A 27909-nucleotide genomic window follows, 5' to 3' on the forward strand; every position below is an offset into this window, starting at 1 on the left:
TGCTCCCTCATGATTGTTATGCCTTGATGCGTATGGTCCATGCAGGGGCACACAGTCATCTGTTTGTGTGTGCATGTGTGTGTGTGTGTATTCCAGCTGTAACTGTTCCTTCTATTAGCAGTATCAAGAGTAGATAAGAGTACTCTTGGCAGTATACAAACATCATATCACCTTCTAGGTATAGGTTTGTTGAGGATTTTGGAGTAATTTTCTGAATAATTATTATGTAAAAAGAAAACTGCCAAGCCGGATAATCTAGGTTCCGGATAATCGAGGGCCGGATAATCGAGGTTCTACTGTAATAACATTGTGTAACTAGCAATAATAGAATTAGTGATCTTTACCAAATCACTAAAGATGCTGACATAGCGTATTTAAAATGGACATACATGATGCTGCCAGGGCTGGTAACTTGAGTGCTTTACAACATACCATCAAGAGGGGAGATGATGTCAACAGTGTGGATAGGGTAAGCTGGTTTGTGGGTATGTAGAGCTGATTCGTATTAAGCTGTGAAAGTGTCGTGCAGCCGGCCGGCTTACGATGTTATGCTGAGGGTAAAGCGTTCCACCATAGATAGTAGAGCTAGAGGAGATCTAGAGGGATTGGAAACACAGGGATTTCCCGCGGTCCATGCGTGTCGCACCGGAAATAGACAGGAAGTTAAAGGGGCCAAAAGAGAGTGAACAGATAGCTAGCTAGCTGTCTCTGGCCCATAGTAGCTACTAACATAGCTACTACATACATAGATCTGAACTAGGTTCTTTGGTTGCTGTACATCAGAATGAGACTTTTCTCTGTTGCATTGAAGAATTACACATTCTATAGCTAAGACCTTAACAAACCTTCAAAGAACAAGACATGCACTCACAAAAAAACTATAGTACTAGGCACAGCTCATGATCATATAGACTGCATACTTATTTCTTAACATTATGATACACACAATCACAAAGGATGCATGGAGAAATGATGATGTTTACAAACACAAAACATAAATTTTGTAAGTCTGACGACGTTTAAGTAGTGGTGTATTTCCGTCATCAGGTCACTACACAGCGCTTACACGACCAATCGTAATGAATAACAGTGTCCCTTCCCTCTGTTATTGGCATGCCAAACTTTTCCAAAGGAGTACCCTGGGAAAGCAATTTACGGGTAAGTTTGAATTAGCATATTTCCAAAACGTTAGCAAGGAAAAACTTTTCTCAAGGCACATCGGGATCATTAGGCAATATGTATACCTAAACAGCAGTGATGTGCAATGTATTGTTAACCAGCAACTCCCCCGCAAACAAATGTACTTACGAATTCTTCTTTTCACACTTTTATGTTAATATATTCAACAATAAACAGCATAATCTTAGCTATGCCTAAGGCATATTTCAATGCTTCCTCTACACTGTGATCACTCTCAAGCAACCATAGCTACTTCCTAGCTCAAGATATCCCCCCACAAAATTTCATACCTTCAAATTCCCAGCTAAATACATATAAAATAGTGCTACATGGACCTCTGATGATCAAATAAATTAGGTAAATGATGTAAACCATGCCATACATTTACTATGGATAATGTACATACATACTAGCTCTGCCAGTGCTTACTGCAGTTTTCTTCAGTTTCTTCTCCTCTGTCTTTGCAGCTGGCTGCAATCAATCGCAATCAACGCTTGCGCAATGCAACACACATGGTGTCAGAATTCCCAACGGCAAGTGCAATACATTGGTCACCTGAGATGTTTCCAATCCCTCCCTTCTACTATCTATGGTTCCACTAGGTATTTACATAAAATGAGTATTATATCTGTAGCAGTCTAGCATGCTTGCAGAGTATAGTGACAGATGGTGTGACTTTGTTAACTGACTTGAGAGGTTATAATGGTTTTTGAAGCACAAGCAGTCCATCTTGTGGAATGTCTTATACGTTTGGCCATAGATTATAGAGGAGACAATTTTCTTGAATGTCCTCTTTGGTAGTGGTTCAGTGAACGTGCTACAGTCTGCCGATGTAAACCCTGAAGAAGCATCATCAGATGCACACAATCTGAGATTAAAAACAATATCAGTTTGAGATAACAGTTACCTTGGGTCTTTCAACTGACACTTCCGTCGTTTATTCTCTCATAACTCTTCCCCAAAAAACTTGCCGATCCATTCGTAATGAAGTGTACAAAAGCATGTAGTAACATTAAAGGGTCACTTCTAGCCTATATATACATTTGCTACTTCAACACAGAGGAGGAACTCCAGGGTCAATAGGGTCACGTTTAATGAAGGATTAAACATTCTTGTTCTGGGTTCTTGACCTTTGTTGTATATAGCAGTTTATTTGCCTGCTTACTATACCTAGATCTATCCAGTGCAGCAAGCCAGTGCATCAAAATTGCGATATCTTGTGGTTTTGAAGAATGCAATAAAAGGTCAAAGGTTGCAATTAAATCCTGGATCTCCTCTCTCAAGCTGATTCCTCTGGGGCGCGATAGCTCAACCAATTTCTGTTGTGATTTATAAAGAGGATCAAGCTAGAGGTGGTGTATAAACCCAGGGGCGCGAGGGTAAACTCAGTTTTACATGTAAAACATAGGGCAGCGTGGTGTTTTAATTAGTGACCTTTTGACACTGGCATTCCTCCTCTGACTTCAACACATACATGGGCCACGGTGGATTTCAGAGATGCGGATGTGGTTGCATTTTTATGGTTTTGTTAGCTTGTACAGTGACGTAATACATTCCATTGTGAAATGATTTCACGTAAAGAGTGCTCAGACGGACACCAAAGGTGCGGCTGATTCATGAGACTAGTTGGCAGCTAGCTAGCTACATGTGGCCTTTATTACGTAGTTGCAGCTGAAGTGATCCGTACCAGGAACAATTGAATAGGGTCAAAGTAGAATTGTGACTGGGTTGGTTGTTGACTGGCTCTGAATCCAGCCTGGCAGGAGCCATACTTTTCTAAGTCTAAGACTCCAGGCTTCTTTGCTGTGATCCCAGTCTCCACAGTGCATGTCTCATGCATGTACGTTGTTAGTTTAGTTTTATTGCTTTTGAGTTGCTGTGCTAGTCATACATGCTACATGCACTGCAGTATAATTATATCACTCCTCCGGTTTCTTTATTGTTTAAATAGAGGCTACAAAAGATGAATTAAAGTTATACATTCTAACAACAAAGCGCATCATGGGTAGTTGCGCATTTTTTGCTCATTGGCAATCCCGTTCCTTTAATTTATTTATGCAAGGCCGTAGCAAGCGGTCAGGTTTTGGCCTGACCACTTTTTGTAGCTGGGTAGGTAATGGTGGTCATTTTTGAAATTGCATGATAGTTTCCTGGTAATGGTCACCGATATTGTGCTGATTGGTGAGGAAAAGTTATGACCTTTTTTTAGGTAAAATTCACTGCTGTATACAAAAGTGTTCAAAGTAGAATGAAAGTCTAAAATTAATTGCTGCATCATCAGCAGCTACCAATAGCTAGCGTTCTAGTGCAGAGCTAAGTACTAAGTAGAGTAGCAACACTCGGTAAACAAGTTTGGCTACATGCTCTTCTGAAAAGGCTGCAATGGCATTCCAAGTAAGCAAAACTATAGGCATAACTCGAGAACGAAGCTTTATTTTGCAAATCCAAGAGAACATGACTAGAAACCTATAGAAACTCTTAGTTGCACTTGATTCATCCTTGAGCAGCTGTAGCGGTCTACACAGACACACACACACACACACACACACACACACACACACACACACACACACACACACACATGCACACACACACACTATAACGTATCCCTTGCTTGCGCATGCGCACTGAGCCATAAAAACAGTTGACCTTTAATTGTAAGTTGGCCTGACCACTTTAAACTTGCTTGCTATGCCCCTGTTATGGTCTATCACACATAATTATGTGTTGTCAAAAGTTACTGTATGCTCTCACTTTTGTAGGGTGGGTGGACTCCACTGTTGTGGGCAGCCTATGGAGGTCACACTGACTGTGCTAAAGAGCTGCTCTCCTCAGGAGCCGTGGTGGACCTGGCTAACAAGGTGAGTATCTGATACTAAACTGATGTGTCTATAGGCAGCATGTTCGTGACCATCACATCCTTTACTAGTGATGGTTGTGTGGTCCCTATGAGATCCCTAAGGCACTAACATTGACATGATCTACTAGTGTGTCGTACTGCATGTCCTTAATTTGTATGTACATTCATTGAGGTGGCCGGTATTTATTGTTTAAATAGAAGCTACAAAAGACGAATTAAAGTTATACATTCTAACAACCAAGCGCATCATGGGTAGTTGCGCATTTTTTGCTCATTGGCAATCCCGTTCCTTTACTTTATTTATGCAAGGCCGTAGCAAGCGGTCAGGTTTTGGCCTGACCACTTTTTGTAGCTGGGTAGGTAATGGTGGTCATTTTTGAAATTGCATGATAGTTTCCTGGTAATGGTCACCGATATTGTGCTGATTGGTGAGGAAAAGTTATGACCTTCTTTTAGGTAAAATTCACCGCTGTATCAAAAGTGTTCATAGTAGAATGAAAGCACCGCAGGTGCTGATGCCTCGGTGGAGATGCCAAAGCTACATAACATAAAGCTGCTAATAGTTTTTATACACACATTATATCATGATGAACATTTTGCATTAATTAATTTTGCTGCATGCAAACTCAAAGAGTGGATAATGATCGACCACGATTGTTGTTAAAAACGATCGATGCCAAAGTCTAAAATTAATTGCTGCATCATCAGCAGCTACCAATAGCTAGCGTTCTAGTGCAGAGCTAAGTACTAAGTAGAGTAGCAACACTCGGTAAACAAGTTTGGCTACGTGCTCTTCTGAAAAGGCTGCAATGGCATTCCAAGTAAGCAAAACTATAGGCATAACTCGAGAACGAAGCTTTATTTTGCAAATCCAAGAGAACATGACTAGAAGCATAGAAACTCTTGCTCGCAGCTGTAGCGGTCTACACAGACACACACACACATGCACACACACACTATCGTATCCCTTGCTTGCGCATGCGCACCGAGGCATAAAAACAGTTGACCTTTAATTGTAAGTTGGCCTGACCACTTTAAACTTGCTTGCTATGCCCCTGTTATGGTCTATCACACATAATTATGTGTTGTCAAAAGTTACTGTATGCTGTAGGGTGGGTTGACTCCACTCATGGAGGCAGCCAGTAAAGGTCACACTGACTGTGCTAAAGAGCTGCTCTCCTCAGGAGCCGTGGTAGACCTGGCTGACAAGGTGAGTAAACTGATGTGTCTATAGGCAACACGCTGGAATTATTAGCATTTAGGTATTATTTGCATGTACGTACAATTATAATGGACATTGCCTTAAAACCACCTCTATGTTGAATAATTGTTGACAAGAATTCCATGGAATTGATTGGATTGACTCATTATTTTGGTTTGTGTGGATTTTAATCTGCCGTCACTCAACTGCTCGCTTGCTGAAAGGTTAGAGTTAGTGTTATGTAATTTCGTACGTGGGTGGATGACGTCAGAGGCACCCACTCTATTATAGTAAATATTGCCAACCCCTTTCCTTTACCTTCTTTATGGTCATGGTCTATCACACAGATGTGTTGTCAAAAGTTACTGTATGCTCTCACTTTTGTAGGATGGGTGGACTCCACTGTTGTGGGCAGCCTATGGAGGTCACACTGACTGTGCTAAAGAGCTGCTCTCCTCAGGAGCCGTGGTGGACCTGGCTAACAAGGTGAGTATCTGATACTAAACTGATGTGTCTATAGGCAGCATGTTCGTGACCATCACATCCTTTACTAGTGATGGTTGTGTGGTCCCTATGAGATCCCTAAGGCACTAACATTGACATGATCTACTAGTGTGTCGTACTGCATGTCCTTAATTTGTATGTACATTCATTGAGGTGGCCGGTATTTATTGTTTAAATAGAGGCTACAAAAGACGAATTAAAGTTATACATTCTAACAACCAAGCGCATCATGGGTAGTTGCGCATTTTTTGCTCATTGGCAATCCCGTTCCTTTACTTTATTTATACAAGGCCGTAGCAAGCGGTCAGGTTTTGGCCTGACCACTTTTTGTAGCTGGGTAGGTAATGGTGGTCATTCTTGAAATTGCATGATCGTTTCCTGGTAATGGTCGCCGATATTGTGCTGATTGGTGAGAAAAAGTTATGACCTTCTTTTAGGTAAAATTCACCGCTGTATCAAAAGTGTTCATAGTAGAATGAAAGCACCGCAGGTGCTGATGCCTCGGTGGAGATGCCAAAGCTACATAACATAAAGCTGCTAATAGTTTTTATACACACATTATATCATGATGAACATTTTGCATTAATTAATTTTGCTGCATGCAAACTCAAAGAGTGGATAATGATCGACCACGATTGTTGTTAAAAACGATCGATGCCAAAGTCTAAAATTAATTGCTGCATCATCAGCAGCTACCAATAGCTAGCGTTCTAGTGCAGAGCTAAGTACTAAGTAGAGTAGCAACACTCGGTAAACAAGTTTGGCTACGTGCTCTTCTGAAAAGGCTGCAATGGCATTCCAAGTAAGCAAAACTATAGGCATAACTCGAGAACGAAGCTTTATTTTGCAAATCCAAGAGAACATGACTAGAAGCATAGAAACTCTTGCTCGCAGCTGTAGCGGTCTACACAGACACACACACACATGCACACACACACTATCGTATCCCTTGCTTGCGCATGCGCACCGAGGCATAAAAACAGTTGACCTTTAATTGTAAGTTGGCCTGACCACTTTAAACTTGCTTGCTATGCCCCTGTTATGGTCTATCACACATAATTATGTGTTGTCAAAAGTTACTGTATGCTGTAGGGTGGGTTGACTCCACTCATGGAGGCAGCCAGTAAAGGTCACACTGACTGTGCTAAAGAGCTGCTCTCCTCAGGAGCCGTGGTGGACCTGGCTAACAAGGTGAGTATCTGATACTAAACTGATGTGTCTATAGGCAGCATGTTCGTGACCATCACATCCTTTACTAGTGATGGTTGTGTGGTCCCTATGAGATCCCTAAGGCACTAACATTGACATGATCTACTAGTGTGTCGTACTGCATGTCCTTAATTTGTATGTACATTCATTGAGGTGGCCGGTATTTATTGTTTAAATAGAGGCTACAAAAGACGAATTAAAGTTATACATTCTAACAACCAAGCGCATCATGGGTAGTTGCGCATTTTTTGCTCATTGGCAATCCCGTTCCTTTACTTTATTTATGCAAGGCCGTAGCAAGCGGTCAGGTTTTGGCCTGACCACTTTTTGTAGCTGGGTAGGTAATGGTGGTCATTTTTGAAATTGCATGATAGTTTCCTGGTAATGGTCACCGATATTGTGCTGATTGGTGAGGAAAAGTTATGACCTTTTTTTAGGTAAAATTCACTGCTGTATACAAAAGTGTTCAAAGTAGAATGAAAGTCTAAAATTAATTGCTGCATCATCAGCAGCTACCAATAGCTAGCGTTCTAGTGCAGAGCTAAGTACTAAGTAGAGTAGCAACACTCGGTAAACAAGTTTGGCTACATGCTCTTCTGAAAAGGCTGCAATGGCATTCCAAGTAAGCAAAACTATAGGCATAACTCGAGAACGAAGCTTTATTTTGCAAATCCAAGAGAACATGACTAGAAACCTATAGAAACTCTTAGTTGCACTTGATTCATCCTTGAGCAGCTGTAGCGGTCTACACAGACACACACACACACACACACACACACACACACACACACACACACACATGCACACACACACACTATAACGTATCCCTTGCTTGCGCATGCGCACTGAGCCATAAAAACAGTTGACCTTTAATTGTAAGTTGGCCTGACCACTTTAAACTTGCTTGCTATGCCCCTGTTATGGTCTATCACACATAATTATGTGTTGTCAAAAGTTACTGTATGCTCTCACTTTTGTAGGGTGGGTGGACTCCACTGTTGTGGGCAGCCTATGGAGGTCACACTGACTGTGCTAAAGAGCTGCTCTCCTCAGGAGCCGTGGTGGACCTGGCTAACAAGGTGAGTATCTGATACTAAACTGATGTGTCTATAGGCAGCATGTTCGTGACCATCACATCCTTTACTAGTGATGGTTGTGTGGTCCCTATGAGATCCCTAAGGCACTAACATTGACATGATCTACTAGTGTGTCGTACTGCATGTCCTTAATTTGTATGTACATTCATTGAGGTGGCCGGTATTTATTGTTTAAATAGAAGCTACAAAAGACGAATTAAAGTTATACATTCTAACAACCAAGCGCATCATGGGTAGTTGCGCATTTTTTGCTCATTGGCAATCCCGTTCCTTTACTTTATTTATGCAAGGCCGTAGCAAGCGGTCAGGTTTTGGCCTGACCACTTTTTGTAGCTGGGTAGGTAATGGTGGTCATTTTTGAAATTGCATGATAGTTTCCTGGTAATGGTCACCGATATTGTGCTGATTGGTGAGGAAAAGTTATGACCTTCTTTTAGGTAAAATTCACCGCTGTATCAAAAGTGTTCATAGTAGAATGAAAGCACCGCAGGTGCTGATGCCTCGGTGGAGATGCCAAAGCTACATAACATAAAGCTGCTAATAGTTTTTATACACACATTATATCATGATGAACATTTTGCATTAATTAATTTTGCTGCATGCAAACTCAAAGAGTGGATAATGATCGACCACGATTGTTGTTAAAAACGATCGATGCCAAAGTCTAAAATTAATTGCTGCATCATCAGCAGCTACCAATAGCTAGCGTTCTAGTGCAGAGCTAAGTACTAAGTAGAGTAGCAACACTCGGTAAACAAGTTTGGCTACGTGCTCTTCTGAAAAGGCTGCAATGGCATTCCAAGTAAGCAAAACTATAGGCATAACTCGAGAACGAAGCTTTATTTTGCAAATCCAAGAGAACATGACTAGAAGCATAGAAACTCTTGCTCGCAGCTGTAGCGGTCTACACAGACACACACACACATGCACACACACACTATCGTATCCCTTGCTTGCGCATGCGCACCGAGGCATAAAAACAGTTGACCTTTAATTGTAAGTTGGCCTGACCACTTTAAACTTGCTTGCTATGCCCCTGTTATGGTCTATCACACATAATTATGTGTTGTCAAAGTTACTGTATGCTGTAGGGTGGGTTGACTCCACTCATGGAGGCAGCCAGTAAAGGTCACACTGACTGTGCTAAAGAGCTGCTCTCCTCAGGAGCCGTGGTAGACCTGGCTGACAAGGTGAGTAAACTGATGTGTCTATAGGCAACACGCTGGAATTATTAGCATTTAGGTATTATTTGCATGTACGTACAATTATAATGGACATTGCCTTAAAACCACCTCTATGTTGAATAATTGTTGACAAGAATTCCATGGAATTGATTGGATTGACTCATTATTTTGGTTTGTGTGGATTTTAATCTGCCGTCACTCAACTGCTCGCTTGCTGAAAGGTTAGAGTTAGTGTTATGTAATTTCGTACGTGGGTGGATGACGTCAGAGGCACCCACTCTATTATAGTGAATATTGCCAACCCCTTTCCTTTACCTTCTTTATGGTCATGGTCTATCACACAGATGTGTTGTCAAAAGTTACTGTATGCTCTCACTTTTGTAGGATGGGTGGACTCCACTGTTGTGGGCAGCCTATGGAGGTCACACTGACTGTGCTAAAGAGCTGCTCTCCTCAGGAGCCGTGGTGGACCTGGCTAACAAGGTGAGTATCTGATACTAAACTGATGTGTCTATAGGCAGCATGTTCGTGACCATCACATCCTTTACTAGTGATGGTTGTGTGGTCCCTATGAGATCCCTAAGGCACTAACATTGACATGATCTACTAGTGTGTCGTACTGCATGTCCTTAATTTGTATGTACATTCATTGAGGTGGCCGGTATTTATTGTTTAAATAGAGGCTACAAAAGACGAATTAAAGTTATACATTCTAACAACCAAGCGCATCATGGGTAGTTGCGCATTTTTTGCTCATTGGCAATCCCGTTCCTTTACTTTATTTATACAAGGCCGTAGCAAGCGGTCAGGTTTTGGCCTGACCACTTTTTGTAGCTGGGTAGGTAATGGTGGTCATTCTTGAAATTGCATGATCGTTTCCTGGTAATGGTCGCCGATATTGTGCTGATTGGTGAGAAAAAGTTATGACCTTCTTTTAGGTAAAATTCACCGCTGTATCAAAAGTGTTCATAGTAGAATGAAAGCACCGCAGGTGCTGATGCCTCGGTGGAGATGCCAAAGCTACATAACATAAAGCTGCTAATAGTTTTTATACACACATTATATCATGATGAACATTTTGCATTAATTAATTTTGCTGCATGCAAACTCAAAGAGTGGATAATGATCGACCACGATTGTTGTTAAAAACGATCGATGCCAAAGTCTAAAATTAATTGCTGCATCATCAGCAGCTACCAATAGCTAGCGTTCTAGTGCAGAGCTAAGTACTAAGTAGAGTAGCAACACTCGGTAAACAAGTTTGGCTACGTGCTCTTCTGAAAAGGCTGCAATGGCATTCCAAGTAAGCAAAACTATAGGCATAACTCGAGAACGAAGCTTTATTTTGCAAATCCAAGAGAACATGACTAGAAGCATAGAAACTCTTGCTCGCAGCTGTAGCGGTCTACACAGACACACACACACATGCACACACACACTATCGTATCCCTTGCTTGCGCATGCGCACCGAGGCATAAAAACAGTTGACCTTTAATTGTAAGTTGGCCTGACCACTTTAAACTTGCTTGCTATGCCCCTGTTATGGTCTATCACACATAATTATGTGTTGTCAAAAGTTACTGTATGCTGTAGGGTGGGTTGACTCCACTCATGGAGGCAGCCAGTAAAGGTCACACTGACTGTGCTAAAGAGCTGCTCTCCTCAGGAGCCGTGGTGGACCTGGCTAACAAGGTGAGTATCTGATACTAAACTGATGTGTCTATAGGCAGCATGTTCGTGACCATCACATCCTTTACTAGTGATGGTTGTGTGGTCCCTATGAGATCCCTAAGGCACTAACATTGACATGATCTACTAGTGTGTCGTACTGCATGTCCTTAATTTGTATGTACATTCATTGAGGTGGCCGGTATTTATTGTTTAAATAGAGGCTACAAAAGACGAATTAAAGTTATACATTCTAACAACCAAGCGCATCATGGGTAGTTGCGCATTTTTTGCTCATTGGCAATCCCGTTCCTTTACTTTATTTATGCAAGGCCGTAGCAAGCGGTCAGGTTTTGGCCTGACCACTTTTTGTAGCTGGGTAGGTAATGGTGGTCATTTTTGAAATTGCATGATAGTTTCCTGGTAATGGTCACCGATATTGTGCTGATTGGTGAGGAAAAGTTATGACCTTTTTTTAGGTAAAATTCACTGCTGTATACAAAAGTGTTCAAAGTAGAATGAAAGTCTAAAATTAATTGCTGCATCATCAGCAGCTACCAATAGCTAGCGTTCTAGTGCAGAGCTAAGTACTAAGTAGAGTAGCAACACTCGGTAAACAAGTTTGGCTACATGCTCTTCTGAAAAGGCTGCAATGGCATTCCAAGTAAGCAAAACTATAGGCATAACTCGAGAACGAAGCTTTATTTTGCAAATCCAAGAGAACATGACTAGAAACCTATAGAAACTCTTAGTTGCACTTGATTCATCCTTGAGCAGCTGTAGCGGTCTACACAGACACACACACACACACACACACACACACACACACACACACACACATGCACACACACACACTATAACGTATCCCTTGCTTGCGCATGCGCACTGAGCCATAAAAACAGTTGACCTTTAATTGTAAGTTGGCCTGACCACTTTAAACTTGCTTGCTATGCCCCTGTTATGGTCTATCACACATAATTATGTGTTGTCAAAAGTTACTGTATGCTCTCACTTTTGTAGGGTGGGTGGACTCCACTGTTGTGGGCAGCCTATGGAGGTCACACTGACTGTGCTAAAGAGCTGCTCTCCTCAGGAGCCGTGGTGGACCTGGCTAACAAGGTGAGTATCTGATACTAAACTGATGTGTCTATAGGCAGCATGTTCGTGACCATCACATCCTTTACTAGTGATGGTTGTGTGGTCCCTATGAGATCCCTAAGGCACTAACATTGACATGATCTACTAGTGTGTCGTACTGCATGTCCTTAATTTGTATGTACATTCATTGAGGTGGCCGGTATTTATTGTTTAAATAGAAGCTACAAAAGACGAATTAAAGTTATACATTCTAACAACCAAGCGCATCATGGGTAGTTGCGCATTTTTTGCTCATTGGCAATCCCGTTCCTTTACTTTATTTATGCAAGGCCGTAGCAAGCGGTCAGGTTTTGGCCTGACCACTTTTTGTAGCTGGGTAGGTAATGGTGGTCATTTTTGAAATTGCATGATAGTTTCCTGGTAATGGTCACCGATATTGTGCTGATTGGTGAGGAAAAGTTATGACCTTCTTTTAGGTAAAATTCACCGCTGTATCAAAAGTGTTCATAGTAGAATGAAAGCACCGCAGGTGCTGATGCCTCGGTGGAGATGCCAAAGCTACATAACATAAAGCTGCTAATAGTTTTTATACACACATTATATCATGATGAACATTTTGCATTAATTAATTTTGCTGCATGCAAACTCAAAGAGTGGATAATGATCGACCACGATTGTTGTTAAAAACGATCGATGCCAAAGTCTAAAATTAATTGCTGCATCATCAGCAGCTACCAATAGCTAGCGTTCTAGTGCAGAGCTAAGTACTAAGTAGAGTAGCAACACTCGGTAAACAAGTTTGGCTACATGCTCTTCTGAAAAGGCTGCAATGGCATTCCAAGTAAGCAAAACTATAGGCATAACTCGAGAACGAAGCTTTATTTTGCAAATCCAAGAGAACATGACTAGAAACCTATAGAAACTCTTAGTTGCACTTGATTCATCCTTGAGCAGCTGTAGCGGTCTACACAGACACACACACACACACACACACACACACACACACACACACACACACACACATGCACACACACACACTATACCGTATCCCTTGCTTGCGCATGCGCACTGAGCCATAAAAACAGTTGACCTTTAATTGTAAGTTGGCCTGACCACTTTAAACTTGCTTGCTATGCCCCTGTTATGGTCTATCACACATAATTATGTGTTGTCAAAAGTTACTGTATGCTCTCACTTTTGTAGGATGGGTGGACTCCACTGTTGTGGGCAGCCTATGGAGGTCACACTGACTGTGCTAAAGAGCTGCTCTCCTCAGGAGCCGTGGTGGACCTGGCTAACAAGGTGAGTATCTGATACTAAACTGATGTGTCTATAGGCAGCATGTTCGTGACCATCACATCCTTTACTAGTGATGGTTGTGTGGTCCCTATGAGATCCCTAAGGCACTAACATTGACATGATCTACTAGTGTGTCGTACTGCATGTCCTTAATTTGTATGTACATTCATTGAGGTGGCCGGTATTTATTGTTTAAATAGAAGCTACAAAAGACGAATTAAAGTTATACATTCTAACAACCAAGCGCATCATGGGTAGTTGCGCATTTTTTGCTCATTGGCAATCCCGTTCCTTTACTTTATTTATGCAAGGCCGTAGCAAGCGGTCAGGTTTTGGCCTGACCACTTTTTGTAGCTGGGTAGGTAATGGTGGTCATTTTTGAAATTGCATGATAGTTTCCTGGTAATGGTCACCGATATTGTGCTGATTGGTGAGGAAAAGTTATGACCTTTTTTTAGGTAAAATTCACTGCTGTATACAAAAGTGTTCAAAGTAGAATGAAAGTCTAAAATTAATTGCTGCATCATCAGCAGCTACCAATAGCTAGCGTTCTAGTGCAGAGCTAAGTACTAAGTAGAGTAGCAACACTCGGTAAACAAGTTTGGCTACATGCTCTTCTGAAAAGGCTGCAATGGCATTCCAAGTAAGCAAAACTATAGGCATAACTCGAGAACGAAGCTTTATTTTGCAAATCCAAGAGAACATGACTAGAAACCTATAGAAACTCTTACTTGCACTTGATTCATCCTTGAGCAGCTGTAGCGGTCTACACACACACACACACACACACACACACACACACACACACACACACATGCACACACACACACTATACCGTATCCCTTGCTTGCGCATGCGCACTGAGCCATAAAAACAGTTGACCTTTAATTGTAAGTTGGCCTGACCACTTTAAACTTGCTTGCTATGCCCCTGTTATGGTCTATCACACATAATTATGTGTTGTCAAAAGTTACTGTATGCTGTAGGATGGGTTGACTCCACTCATGGAGGCAGCCAGTAAAGGTCACACTGACTGTGCTAAAGAGCTGCTCTCCTCAGGAGCCGTGGTGGACCTGGCTGACAAGGTGAGTAAACTGATGTGTCTATAGGCAACACGCTGGAATTATTAGCATTTAGGTATTATTTGCATGTACGTACAATTATAATGGACATTGCCTTAAAACCACCTCTATGTTGAATAATTGTTGACAAGAATTCCATGGAATTGATTGGATTGACTCATTATTTTGGTTTGTGTGGATTTTAATCTGCTGTCACTCAATTGCTACATGTAGCTTGCTGAAAGGTTAGAGTTAGTGTTATGTACTTTCGTACGTGGGTGGATGACGTCAAATGCAACCACTCTATTATAGTAAATAATGCCAACCCCTTTCCTTTACTTAATTTATGGTCTATCACACAAATGTGTTGTCAAAAGTTACTGTATGCTCTCACTTTTGTAGGATGGGTGGACTCCACTCTTGTGGGCAGCCTATGGAGGTCACACTGACTGTGCTAAAGAGCTACTCTCCTCAGGAGCCGTGATAGACCTGGCTAACAAGGTGAGTATCTGATACTAAACCGATGTGTCTATAGGCAGCATGTCCGTGACCATCACATCATGTACTAGTGATGGTTGTGTGGTTCCTATGAGATTCCTAAGGCACTAACATTGACATGATCTACTAGTGTGTCGTACTGCATGTCCTTAATTTGTATGTACATTCATTGAGGTGGCTGGCATTTATTGTTTAAATAAAGGCTACAAAAGATGAATTACATTCTAACAACAAAGCGCATCATGGGTAGTTGCGCATTTTTTGCTCATTGGCAATCCCGTTCCTTTACTTTATTTATGCAAGGCCGTATCAAGCGGTCAGGTTTTGGCCTGACCACTTTTTGTAGCTGGGTAGGTAATGGTGGTCATTCTTGAAATTGCATGATCATTTCCTGGTAATGGTCGCCGATATTGTGCCGCGCGCATTTTTTACTCATTGGCAATCCTGTTCCTTTACTTTATTTATGCAAGGCCGTACCAAGCGGTCAGGTTTTGGCCTGATCACTTTTTGTAGCTGGGTAGGTATAATGGTGGTCATTCTTGAAATTAATTGCATGATCGTTTCCTGGTAATGGTCGCCGATATTGTGCCGCATGCTGATTAGTGAGGAAAAGTGATGACCTCTTTTTAAGTAAAATTCACTGCTGTATACAAAAGTGTTCATAGTAGAATGAAAACACCGCAGGTGCTGATGCCTCGGTGTAGATGCCAAAGCTACATTATCAGACACGTCTAATTACCCCAGACACTCTTTTGGGCAATTTTCGTTGTTCTATAATACAACGGACACTCCAGTACTTTAATATTACATTTGTTCTAAATATCCGGACAATACCTTGAAAAGTTGAGTTACCATTCATAGACGACAAGTAAGACTTGGAGTGCTGCAGTTAGATAGCTTTGAGTAGCTAGTTTTAGATAGCTATATAGTGCAACTATTCAGTCGTACCCTGTTCTATAAACTTAGCTAGCTCGCATGCAGCTGCTTACTTGTTCTAATTATTCTGGACACTTCGCATGCTCTATAAAAAATCTGTTCCAACTAGTGTTCAAGCTGGCGCTGTGCTAATGCCTCTCGCCATGTTTTTGCTTTCGCTCAAAAGTATTAGAGTGTTATATTAGTTTCTATTATATTAAAGTTAGCTTATCTATATAAAGTCACTGAGAAGAAAAGACTTATTTACATGCATCTATTGTTGTTATTTATTGTATTATGTAGCTTACCAGGACCTCAAGAAAGAAGAAAATTGATTCTTCCAGGATCTGTAGTTCAGTGTATATTATAATATCTAAGAAGAAAAGACCTGTGTACATGCATATTGTTATCTATATTGTTAAAATTATGGTAGTGTTTTGTGGCTTACCAGGCCCTCAAGACAAAGATGATTCTGCCAGGAGGATCTGGATCTGAATCTTGGATATTATTTTCTCACACGTGGGGAATGAGCGCGCATGCGCATTACATCCACAGGAATAATTAAAGGGTGTGTCCAATTTCACAAATGGCTACTGCACTGCTAGCTAGCTAGTTGGGCGGAGTCCAACCACTTGGCACCGGAGTCCAACTAGCTAGCTAGCTAGCTGTTTTTTAACAGATATTTTCTGAGTATTGTAGCTAACAAAAGCTAGCGCTTTAGTGCAAGGCTAACTCATATGTTGAATAGAAAGTTTGTGCGGACAGATGATGCTATGAAAGATTCTGAAGAGGCCTTCAATGTGAGTCAAACTAGCCATAACTCGAGAAAGAAGCTTTAGTTTACTAATCCACGAATCAAAATCCAAGAGAACGTGGCTAGAAGCCTATAGAAGCTGTTAGCTTTTGTCGCATTGCAACAGTTACAGCTGGAACAGACACACACATGCACACACACACACACACACACACACACACACACACACACACAGTCAGCTTTACCGTATCCCTCGTGCGGCTACGCCTTGAGGCATAATTATACCCGGACAATTTCCAAAATAATTATTTTTTGCTGTCCGATAAATTAGAAGATATACGATAATAGCTTTATACACACATTATATCATGATCAGGGGCTTCCCCTCTTTGCACTAATAAAGTGAGCACATGTACTTTATAGAGTACATAGTTGCGTAGTTATACTTAACAAACAGCTTTATACATGTATCTATACCTCTTACAGTAGTTGATGACTGAACAGAGCTGTCATTTGTCTTAACTCTTAATGTGCAATTACCATTGCCAGTATTGCTCTGTCAGCAAAGTACATGTCATACGCATTAGACCACTTTTACCTCTTACAATGTACGTCTCATCCCTTCATATGATCATCATCACAGGATGGAGAGACTGCTCTGATGATGGCCAAGAAATCATATCGCCCTAACCCTTCAGTAATAAAGCTGTTGGAGGAAGCTGCTAAGTCACATGTGAGTCCATATACCTCAATAATGCATACACTGATCACAGAGGAGGTACAATTAGCCTCCTCTGCATTGATCATAAGTGTTTTAGTTAGTTCTTCCTGAATTACAATTACTGTAACATTAATTAAAAACACATTAATCAATTATTAGAAGTGTTTTCCTTTCACCAAGAGTTCATTATAGCCTAGATTGTATATTTTGTTGTGGCTCATGTTAGTATCTGTGGTGATGATTGAGAGGTGTTGTTAGCATTCAAGCTATAGGTGTACTAATATAGACGTTCATTGCATGGATAATTGAAGTGTGGAATGTGTATTATATTGTATTGCTCTTCACAGGGCCATGATACAGTCAGAGAAGAGGTGTCTTCTAAATTAGGTATGTCAGCAGGAACAAGGCTATAACTATAATATTGTGTGTGGAAGTGTTCTACAGTAGCGGTCAATATAAAGTACAGTGACCCTACTGTATATACCAAACACAGTTCTAGTATCACTATAATCTGAACTAGCTTACGTCAGCTGGTAATTTACCAAACTCAGACTCAGTTACTCATTCTGCAAAAGAATATAATAATTTACTTACTTAATAGGCATAATTTCTATACTGCAGATAATTCACCTGCCCCATATCTTACCATCAGTATGTCTCCAACATTGAGTATGTATAAGCTTAGCTGCTTTGGTGTTATGGTAATTGTTCATGCCACTAATCAATGTATAATTATAGGACCATCCGCTAAACGAGTCACTCTTCAAGAACTAGTAGAGCAATACAATCTGACTGACGAGCAACTCGACAGTGAAATAGAGGTTCCCGATACTCCCGAATTGGCCTTATGTTTTGATGATGTGGAACTTTATTCAACTGCAATGGGGCTAGCTATTGCTGAACAAGCCGATGTGAACCAATCACGTGGAACTCAAGCAGCCATGATGAAGTGCTTGCAAATCTGGAAACAACACAATCCTTTTCAAGCAACTTACAGAGCTCTACTGGATATCGCACTGAGATTGAGGAAAGGAGACACAGCTCATCAAGTCTGTCAGCAATTGACCAAACGTAAGTATACATGCATGTACACATGTTACTACATGTCAGGTGATAACCACCCTCCGCCTAAGCCCTCTACTAAGTAGCTATTCGACTCATATCCATAATTACCGGTATTAAGATTGAAATCACAACAGAGAAGACAATCCCTACAGATTGTGACCATCATGCATGCATGCTTGTACACGTCCCGCACTGTTGAGTACAAGCGAGGTATATAGGGTAGTGTGCTTGTGTGTAGACTGTTAGAGCTGCTCAAGAATCAGCAAGAAGAGTTTCTATAGGCTTCTAATGTTTTCTTGGATTTGTATTTGTGGATTTGCAAAATAAAGCTTCGCCATTGCAGCCTTTTCAGAAGAGTCCGTAGCAAAACTTATTCACCGAGTGTTGCTACTCTACTTATAATATTAGTTATCTCTGCACTAGAATGCTAGCTGCAAGAGTGAGAAGAGACTGCTGACTTGCAGCCAATAATTTTAGACTTGTATCAATCGTTTTTAACAACAATCATCGTGGATCATTACCCACTATTTGAGTTTCCCTGTGATTGTGTATTCTGCGCAGCAAATTAAAAATGTTCATTATGATAATTATAATCAATGTGTGTATAAAAGCTAGCTATTAGTAGTTTTATGTTATGTAGCTTTGGCACCTGCGGTGCTTTCATCAATCGGACTTCAATTTTGATACAAAATGTGCCACATAAATAATAATTATTTACCACTACTTTGGTTCAATAATTATTTTATCTTGTATAACCGATTGTTTACTTTTTTACAGTCAATATTCAAAACCGAACCTACTTAAAAAAACTGGATGAGCTGATGGCCGACAAAAGTGGTACTATAGAGCTACACTACCTCAAGACACACTTCATTGGTCCCTCGGGTCTTGGAAAAACGACCACTCGACAGCGGCTTGTTGGATCCATCACTAACCTGTCTTTGCTGCCTGAAGATCAAAGGAAACGTTGCAGTACATTACTAGTCGAGTGTGAACAAGTATTGTCCTTTGTGGACAAATCTGGAACAAAGCTTGAATTCAAAGCATCTTCAAGTCTAGAGGAAGAAACACAGTTTATCTTCTCTTACCTTATGTCCTGTGAACCTATTGAAGACAGCACTGTCAGCAATACTAGTACACCTAAGGAACAGCCCAAAAAAGAAACCACTGACCCAAAGAAGCTAACTCAACTCAAGATCGATGAAGCTGCTACTGTACCCAAAGAAACAGTGTCACCAACACCAGAACCACCGGAAAAGGTTGTGAAAGTGACCACTGTAGATGTTGGAAAGGTTGTCTCGAGACTCCGGAGCATTGTGGGTTCAGGAGAGTACACTAAAGAGCTGCTGAACAAAGTCCTACTCAATCTGATCGATATAGGTGGGCAGCCTGGATTCGTGGAGATGTTTCCTTTTCTAAGCAAAGGCGCAGGGATTTTCCTAGTATTCTTTCGACTGGACAAAGACCTCGATGACATGTGTCAAGTCTCCTACGAACGAGGAAAGGACAAGATCACACCGTACGATTCAACGTACACAAGCAGAGAAACGCTCTCTCAAATCCTGTCAGCTATCAACTACCATACCAAGATTGACTCGGACATTGACAGAGAGCAGTGTAGTAAACTGGGCAATCTAGGCTCTGCTAAGCCTGTTGCTACCCTCATAGGTACTTTCAAGGATGAACTGGCAATGCAAATCAAAGTCGATCTCCTGTACGAGAAATGTTTTGCCTCCACAAAAGCTCTCAGCAAAAGCGATAGTACCACTGCCAGCAAGAGCGATAGTACCACTGCCAGCAAGAGTGATAGTACCACAGCCGACAAGAGCAATAGTACCACTGCCAGCAAGAGCGATAGTACCACAGCTGACAAGAGCGATAGCACCACTACCAGCAAGAGCGATAGTACCACTGCCAGCAAGAGCGATAGTACCACAGCTGACAAGAGCGATAGCACCACTGCCAGCAAGAGCGATAGTACCACAGTTGACAAGAGCAATGGTACCACTGCCAGCAAGAGCCATAGTACCACTGACAGCAAGAGCGATAGTACCACTGCCAGCAAGAGCGATAGTACCACTGCCGACAAGAGCAATAGTACCACAGCCGACAAGAGCAATAGTACCACTGCCAGCAAGAGCGATAGTACCACAGCTGACAAGAGCGATAGTACCACTGCCGACAAGAGCGATAGTACCACTGCCAGCAAGAGCGATAGTACCACAACCGACAAGAGCGATAGTACCACTGCCAGCAAGAGCGATAGTAACACAGCCAGCAAGACCACTGCCAGCAAGAGCGATAGCACTACTGCCAGCAAGAGCAATAGTACCACAGCCAGCAAGACCACTGCCAGCAAGAGCGATAGTACCACTGCCGACAAGAGCGATACCACCACTGCCAGCAAGAGCGATAGTACCACAGCCAGCAAGACCACTGCCAGCAAGAGCGATAGTACCACTGCCGACAAGAGCGATAGCACCACTGCCAGCAAGAGCGATAGCACCACTGCCAGCAAGAGCGATAGCACCACTGCCAGCAGGAGCGATAGCACTACTGCCAGCAAGAGCGATAGTACCACTGCCGACAAGAGCGATAGCACCACTGCCAGCAAAAGCGATAGCACCACTGCCGACAAGAGTGATAGTACCACAGCCGACAAGAGCAATAGTACCACTGCCAGCAAGAGCGATAGTACCACAGCCAGCAAGGCCACTGCCAGCAAGAGCGATAGCACCATTGCCGACAAGAGCGATAGTGCCACTGCCAGCAAGAGCGATAGTACCACTGCCGACAAGAGCGATAGTACCACTGCCGACAAGAGCGATAGCACCACTGCCAGCAAGAGCGATAGTACTACAGCCAGCAAGACCATTGCCAGCAAGAGCGATAGTACCACTGCCGACAAGAGCGATAGTACCACTTCCAGCAAGAGCGATAGCACCACTGCCAGCAGGAGCGATAGCACCACTGCCGACAAGAGCGATAGCACCACTGCCAGCAAGAGCAATAGCACCACTGCCAGCAAGAGCGATAGTACCACTGCCGACAAGAGCGATAGCACCACTGCCAGCAAAAGCGATAGCACCACTGCCGACAAGAGTGATAGTACCACAGCCGACAAGAGCAATAGTACCACTGCCAGCAAGAGCGATAGTACCACAGCCAGCAAGGCCACTTCCAGCAAGAGCGATAGCACCATTGCCGACAAGAGCGATAGTGCCACTGCCAGCAAGAGCGATAGTACCACTGCCGACAAGAGCGATAGTACCACTGCCGACAAGAGCGATAGCACCACTGCCAGCAAGAGCGATAGTACCACAGCCAGCAAGACCATTGCCAGCAAGAGCGATAGTACCACTGCCGACAAGAGCGATAGTACCACTTCCAGCAAGAGCGATAGCACCATTGCCAGCAGGAGCGATAGCACCACTGCCGACAAGAGCGATAGCACCACTGCCAGCAAGAGCAATAGCACCACTGCCAGCAAGAGCGATAGCACCACTGCCAGCAAGAGCGATAGTACCACTGCCGACAAGAGCGATAGCACCACTGCCAGCAAGAGTGATAGCACCACTGCCGACAAGAGCGATAGTACCACAGCCGACAAGAGCAATAGTACCACTGCCAGCAAGAGCGATAGTACCACAGCCAGCAAGGCCACTGCCAGCAAGAGCGATAGTACCACTGCCGACAAGAGCGATAGTACCACTGCCAGCAAGAGCGATAGCACCACTGCCAGCAAGAGCGATAGCACCACTGCTAGCAGAAGCGATAGCACCACTGCCAGCAAGAGCGATAGTACCACTGTCGACAAGAGCGATAGTACCACTGCCAGCAAGAGCGATAGTACCACTGCCGACAAGAGCCTAAATGAACACGAAAAAAAAAAAGCAATTCGGAACGTTTTGAATCAACAGAAGAGTGATGAGCATGCTAACGTCAGTGCAGATGACATGGCTGCCATTGAGCAAACAGTCAGCCAACACCTCAACTCAGACACTTTCAAGAAAGATGTCCAAGACCGCTTAGAGCAAAAGTTGACAGAGAAAAACGAAGCTGTGACCAAGATTACCAGCAAGTTTGAGAAATTACTTTCAAATCCAAAAGACAAGAAGTTCATAGCAGTCGACAACTATGAAGGCACTGATTCTGATATGGAACCTCTTCGTGAACATCTTCATGGCATATTTAGTAGCTATTTCAAAGATGCCAAGCTTCGAATTCGCCCACAACAGCTTTTGTTGGGAGTTGTACTGAGAAAAGAGTATGACATTGTGTCTATGGAAGATTGCATTCGTATCGGTACCGAGGGGTTAAAGATGACAGAGAAGGAAGTTCGATTCACCGTTTGGTACCTGGATCGATACATTGGAGCTTTGATATATCATCCAGAGATCAAGGACAAAGATGGTTGGTTTGGAAACTTTGTCATTTGCAACCCCCAAGTGGTATTCAACAGCCTCAGTGTTTTCGTTGTCAAGCCGCTGCTGGAGCTCCATTTTGAAGAGGGTAATATTCAGTTTAATGATAATGAGAGAAAAAATTGGATACTCAAGGGTCAATTCTTACTGAAAACAATCACTCGATGCCATTCGGAGGAAAACCAGGGGGTGAAGAAAGACCAGTTGATTCCTATTGAGAAGCTGCTCATACTACTCGAGCATTCCCACCTTTTGGCCAAAATCACAACAGTGGAGGAAGACCATACCACAGAAGAAGTTGAAACGACATATTTCATCCCCGCTATTCTCAAGTGTGCATCTCGCGAGGAACTAACAAAACCACCCCCCACTGGTATTGATACACCCTCTCCAATCAAGATCACATTCAAACCCCAATACGTTCCCATTGGAGTATTCTGTGCCATGATCAGTGAATTGGTCTCAAGGGGGAGTACTGGAATTCTGGGCATGACATGGAAACTTGCCGCTGATACCTCAGTAAAGAGAAACCTCGTCTCCTTTCACATTGACGAATCTGCCAAGCATTTTGTTACCCTGATTTCTCACGTTGATTGCTACGAGATACGGATTATTCGACAGAATCGAAAGTATACGATGCACGAGCTTTGTTCCTACGTCCTCTCAACCCTCCTGTTGGTGATGAAGGACATTAGTCCACTACTCTCTCCAATCATTGCCTTCGACTGCTACTGTGGCAGACATGAAAATGCCACGAAACTCTGTGTCCTCACACCTGGATTATATCCCAGCTTTAACTGCACCAGTGAAGTTTCTCTGAGTCCTCACCAAAAATGCTGGTTTGCAGAAGTAAGTAAACCATCAGTGCACTGTGTTATGAGTAGAAGTTTTGATCGTAATTTTACCTACATAATTTCACTCTTTCCCCATTTCTACCTTCGTTTCCAATCTGTACTTACTCTTTATTAAACATTAACTTGTGTGTGCAGGAAGTCAGCCTGGGAGATTATGTTACTCTCCTTGCCTTGCCCTATGCTGAGGACCTAGATCCAAGCCTCTCTTTCAAATGGAGGAAGAGAAATCCGAAAATTAAAGGGATAGAAAATGAATTGGAATTTAAGGCCTCGTCAAATGATCATTTCGAGGGCTTTATCAGTTGTGAGATCTCCAAGAACCAAAAGCATTTCTTTACCGTGTACCACTGCCTCAAAGAGAGTGTTGGTGAGAATAATGTTAGAGCTTGCATGTATGCAGATTGCGTGTACGTGTGTACTGTACCATCTATTTACAATTTTAATTGTTACAGAGGACACCTCCAGCTCTGAAACTGATCAGCTGTTTGCAGATGTGAAGGAACTGATCAAAGAGATACGCTCTGACTGGTACAGCCTGGCTAAAGAGCTGGACATTGACTATGCAACTAGGAATGTGAGACCTTAAAAATGTGTCCCTCCACCTTGAGTGTATTCTCCCAGTGTAGTCCTAATTATGTGTGTGCACTATTTAATTGACTGCTGCGGTTATTTGAATAGTGAGCATTTAAATAAGAATGAGGTATCTATAGCAATGCTGACTCTGTATATTTGATGTGGTCTTGTATGAAGTACCAACCTATTTAACAGATTACTATAGCAACGTAATGTTGAGGCCTTACTATAAGTATTTAATACTGTATGTACTAATACAGAGTCTTGAGAAGGACTATCGATGGATTGAGCCGTGCTTTGAGGCCATGCTGACACACTGGGTGAAGCGCTCCTCTCCTCCCCCCTCCTGGTCTGCCCTTGTTAGAGCACTAGAGTCTCCCGCCATTGCTCGTGGGGACATTGCAACAACCATTAAGGTTGGCAACTATCGACTATAATTGAAAGCTTTATTTTGTATAAATTGTTGCAGTACATGTTCTATCCTATACGTTATAAACGCAAGTAGCTAATATTTTATTTCTCTTTACAGACAAAAGCTACCAGCGACATCTCTCCTGATATTTGTCATCTCACTCACGGTGTGCTGCCATAACTTGTATATTGTATAGTATTACTGTATCAACCGTAAAATAGCTAATGCTTGCTCTTCATATCTGTCGTTCTATATTCCATTCCATTCCGCACTCCTCCTGTTACAACATGCCTTCCTCCTATTGTGTACTACCAGCCATATACAGTGTATTGTACATGTATACTGAGTCTATTTGTTCACGTTACATGTATTTAGGTATCCAGTGTGTGCATGGGCGTATCATGCTCTAACCATTTCCTCTCTCCTGCAGGTAACGCTGGCTACAGTGTGCTGGTGAGCTGCAGTGAGAAGATAGTCCAGTCACTCTCTGAGGACCCGAAGGCCTTGGCCCTCCACCTCCTGTCAGCTGGGCTCATCACTGTGTCCATTCTTGAGAAAACTAACGAGTTGAATGAGACCAAGAGAGAGAAGGCCACCAGACTGTACACTACCCTGCTGAGTGTGGTCAAACACCACCCCCACAAGTACCACGAGTTTGTCTCCACTCTCAGACTCAACCCACTACACACTGACTTGGTCACACAATTAGATAGTTTGTCAAAGACATGATTATAATACGCATGAGATTGTGTTGTGCATGCTTTTGCTTTAGTTTTATACTTCTTTTACTGTTTTTATATTACAATTTTTACTCTTAGCTTTTTGTGCCTTTTTGTGCTTTGAATCTACATCGTAAATAAAAAAATTTTGGTTGGAGTCTAATGAAGTCATCTGCATGCATGGGTCCAAATAGCTTAGCAGCTCCAACCCCAATACATAATTTATGTACTGCAATCCAAGGTTATACCTGGAAGCAACCATCAATTATTAATTGTTTTGTTATTGAAATAAAGTCGTCTGTACTATAGAACAAGCTGTTTCGGTGGAACTATATACAAGTCATGTATACCCTATATTTATAATTGTTATTATAAACATGCATGTATTCATGACAAGATACTATAAATTAATGGGTACCAAAAATGAACAAACACAAACAAACGCTATACCTTAAACCATAGATACTGTAATTTATAGTATCTATGCTTAAACTAGAGCACTAAAGTGCAAACCCTCGGCTGGTGACATGATTATAAAGAAACCAGAAGAGTGATATATATATAATGGTAGATGGCAGAAGTAAAGTGTATCCAATAAGGAATGTAATTATAATTTATACATCTTGTACCACCCTGCTGCTGGCCGGGGCAACTCAAAGCTCTTGTGAAACAACTAGCAACTCCAAGGAATATGCATGACATTGCTATATAGATTCTAGTAAGTGTTCAAGCATTACCAATATAAATTGGTAAACTTACAAAATAATTATTTCAATATAGATTAAGAAGGCAAGAATAGATCTTGAGGAAGGGAAAACAAAGTACGTGCGTGTCTTGGGTTACCATCAGGAACATGGACATACACATTGAATTGCTGCCTGTGATGGTGACTTGAGTGCTGTGCAAGCTGCCATAATTAAGAGAGGAGATGATGTAAACAGTATGGAAGTAAGCTGGTTTAATTTTGTGGTAGTCTCATGAATCAGCCGCCCTTCCACGGAGAGTCCGTCTGAACACTTTAGTCCAGAGGTTATTGCACAATGGAATGTTAATTGTCATTACGTTCAAAACTAATTATTTTCCAATGCATGCAAAGGTCAACCGCGAACGTTTGACTATAGCTATAGCAGCTATGAATTTTTGTTTGGCTTGCTCCAAGAACGTTGCTAAAGGAAGAAAAAAAACGGGTCACACAGGAGCAGTGCAGTCAACTCAACTTATTATAGCTCCTTGACTGGCTAACAGTAGCCACAGTTAGGCTGACTAGCGCTATCTATAAATGCGTCCTATATATACATTATGTAGCAATCGTTATATGTATATATATAGCATAATAATTATATTATGTACACAACACATCTTCACTCTAGGTGCACTTGTGTAAATCTAAGGTCACATTGTCTGGTCTGCTGGTTTATGAGACATTTAGTCTGTTCTGCTGCTTACGAGTCCCTGGGGTTTTCCCTAGTCTTGGCCATGTATTGGTTACACTATAAATGTGCATGTGTGAAACTAACACCACATGTTGTGACATGTGTTAATTTATAATTTACCACTAGACTCTATAGCAGATCAGTGGGATGTCAGACTCTTAGTTATAGGCGGCTGCATGTGCTACATGCATGTACTGTTCACCTTTAATTGTTGCACATGATACCATGGAACAACGTTGTACACTTTTACCAGATCATCGATTCGACATCTGCATGTGTGTTTATTTTTCTATAGGGCCAGACGTTTTGTATTATATGATAGTCACTCCTTACCTATAGTATGCGTGTAACAGTCAGCAAGGTGACTTAGGACATACACCCCATAGGGTATACCAGTCAGTATAGTATAGAACAACAATATGGCAGTTGTGACAACAGAATCTATGTATATAATTATGTTCACCACACATTCCAGTAGTCTCATGAATCAGCCCCCTCCTTGAATCAGCACCCTTGTCTTGAGGTCATTTCAATGTAATCAATTCCTGACCTTACGCCTGCGCATATTTGTTAATTGTACAAAGCGTCAAGCACAGGCATCTCTCTTTCTGAAGAACGTGCTTCAATGTATTTTGTGTTTTGCCTGTGGTGCTAACTCTGTGCCCAACGACCCCTGCTTGGCTTGTTTATGCTTTCAGCTCAATCTGATTGAGCTGCTGGAATTCCAGCGTGTGCAACAGTATACATCAAGAGTGCTCAGATGGTCCTTTAAGTTCGGCTGATTTATGAGACTAACATTTCAGGTTTTCTATAATAAGTGAGAATGAACTACATAATTATAGGTTGAGAGTGCACCATGACTTATTGTAAAAGTAGATGCCACATTGTCTGCATGCATGGTAAGCATAATCATATGTCACGGGCAGTTTCAGTTCACTTGTTTGTGCAGCTGTGTCAGCCCGGGCCATGCACATGGGATTTAACCAGGGAAAAAACCCCAAGTCCCATGTTGCCATGCACGCACAGCTGCAAACATATCAACCATCTGAGTGAAAATGCCCTCACCTCTGCTTACCAGACAATGTGGCATCTACTACTATAATACCAGAGTCCCTGCATGGGTTCGCTGCATGGGTTCCATGTATAGATTTATAATACAGTCATCGCAACTCATTGATTTA

At 42.1% G+C, this 27909-nt stretch overlaps 2 protein-coding genes across 2 annotated transcripts; both read left to right on the forward strand.

Annotated features, from left to right (window-relative positions):
• The first annotated feature begins 5168 nt into the window (after window positions 1-5168).
• Window positions 5169-8044, forward strand: LOC135333133 (ankyrin repeat family A protein 2-like). Its single transcript, XM_064528049.1, has 4 exons — window positions 5169-5249; window positions 5628-5726; window positions 6837-6935; window positions 7934-8044. Exons 1-4 carry the CDS (start codon window positions 5169-5171, stop codon window positions 8042-8044), a joined length of 390 nt encoding a protein of 129 aa, XP_064384119.1.
• A 2801-nt stretch (window positions 8045-10845) lies between these two features.
• On the forward strand, window positions 10846-25452 carry LOC135333134 (uncharacterized). The gene is made up of 14 exons (XM_064528050.1): window positions 10846-10926; window positions 11923-12021; window positions 13204-13302; window positions 14286-14384; window positions 14763-14861; window positions 17171-17260; window positions 17596-17635; window positions 17987-18319; window positions 19091-23586; window positions 23727-23958; window positions 24044-24165; window positions 24425-24580; window positions 24694-24742; window positions 25007-25452. The coding sequence occupies exons 1-14, from the start codon at window positions 10846-10848 to the stop codon at window positions 25303-25305; spliced, it is 6294 nt and encodes a 2097-aa protein (XP_064384120.1). The 3' UTR covers window positions 25306-25452.
• The last annotated feature ends 2457 nt before the right edge of the window (window positions 25453-27909 follow it).

This window comes from Halichondria panicea, chromosome 3, assembly GCF_963675165.1.
Source record: "Halichondria panicea chromosome 3, odHalPani1.1, whole genome shotgun sequence".
Classification (NCBI taxonomy): Eukaryota; Metazoa; Porifera; class Demospongiae; order Suberitida; family Halichondriidae; genus Halichondria; species Halichondria panicea.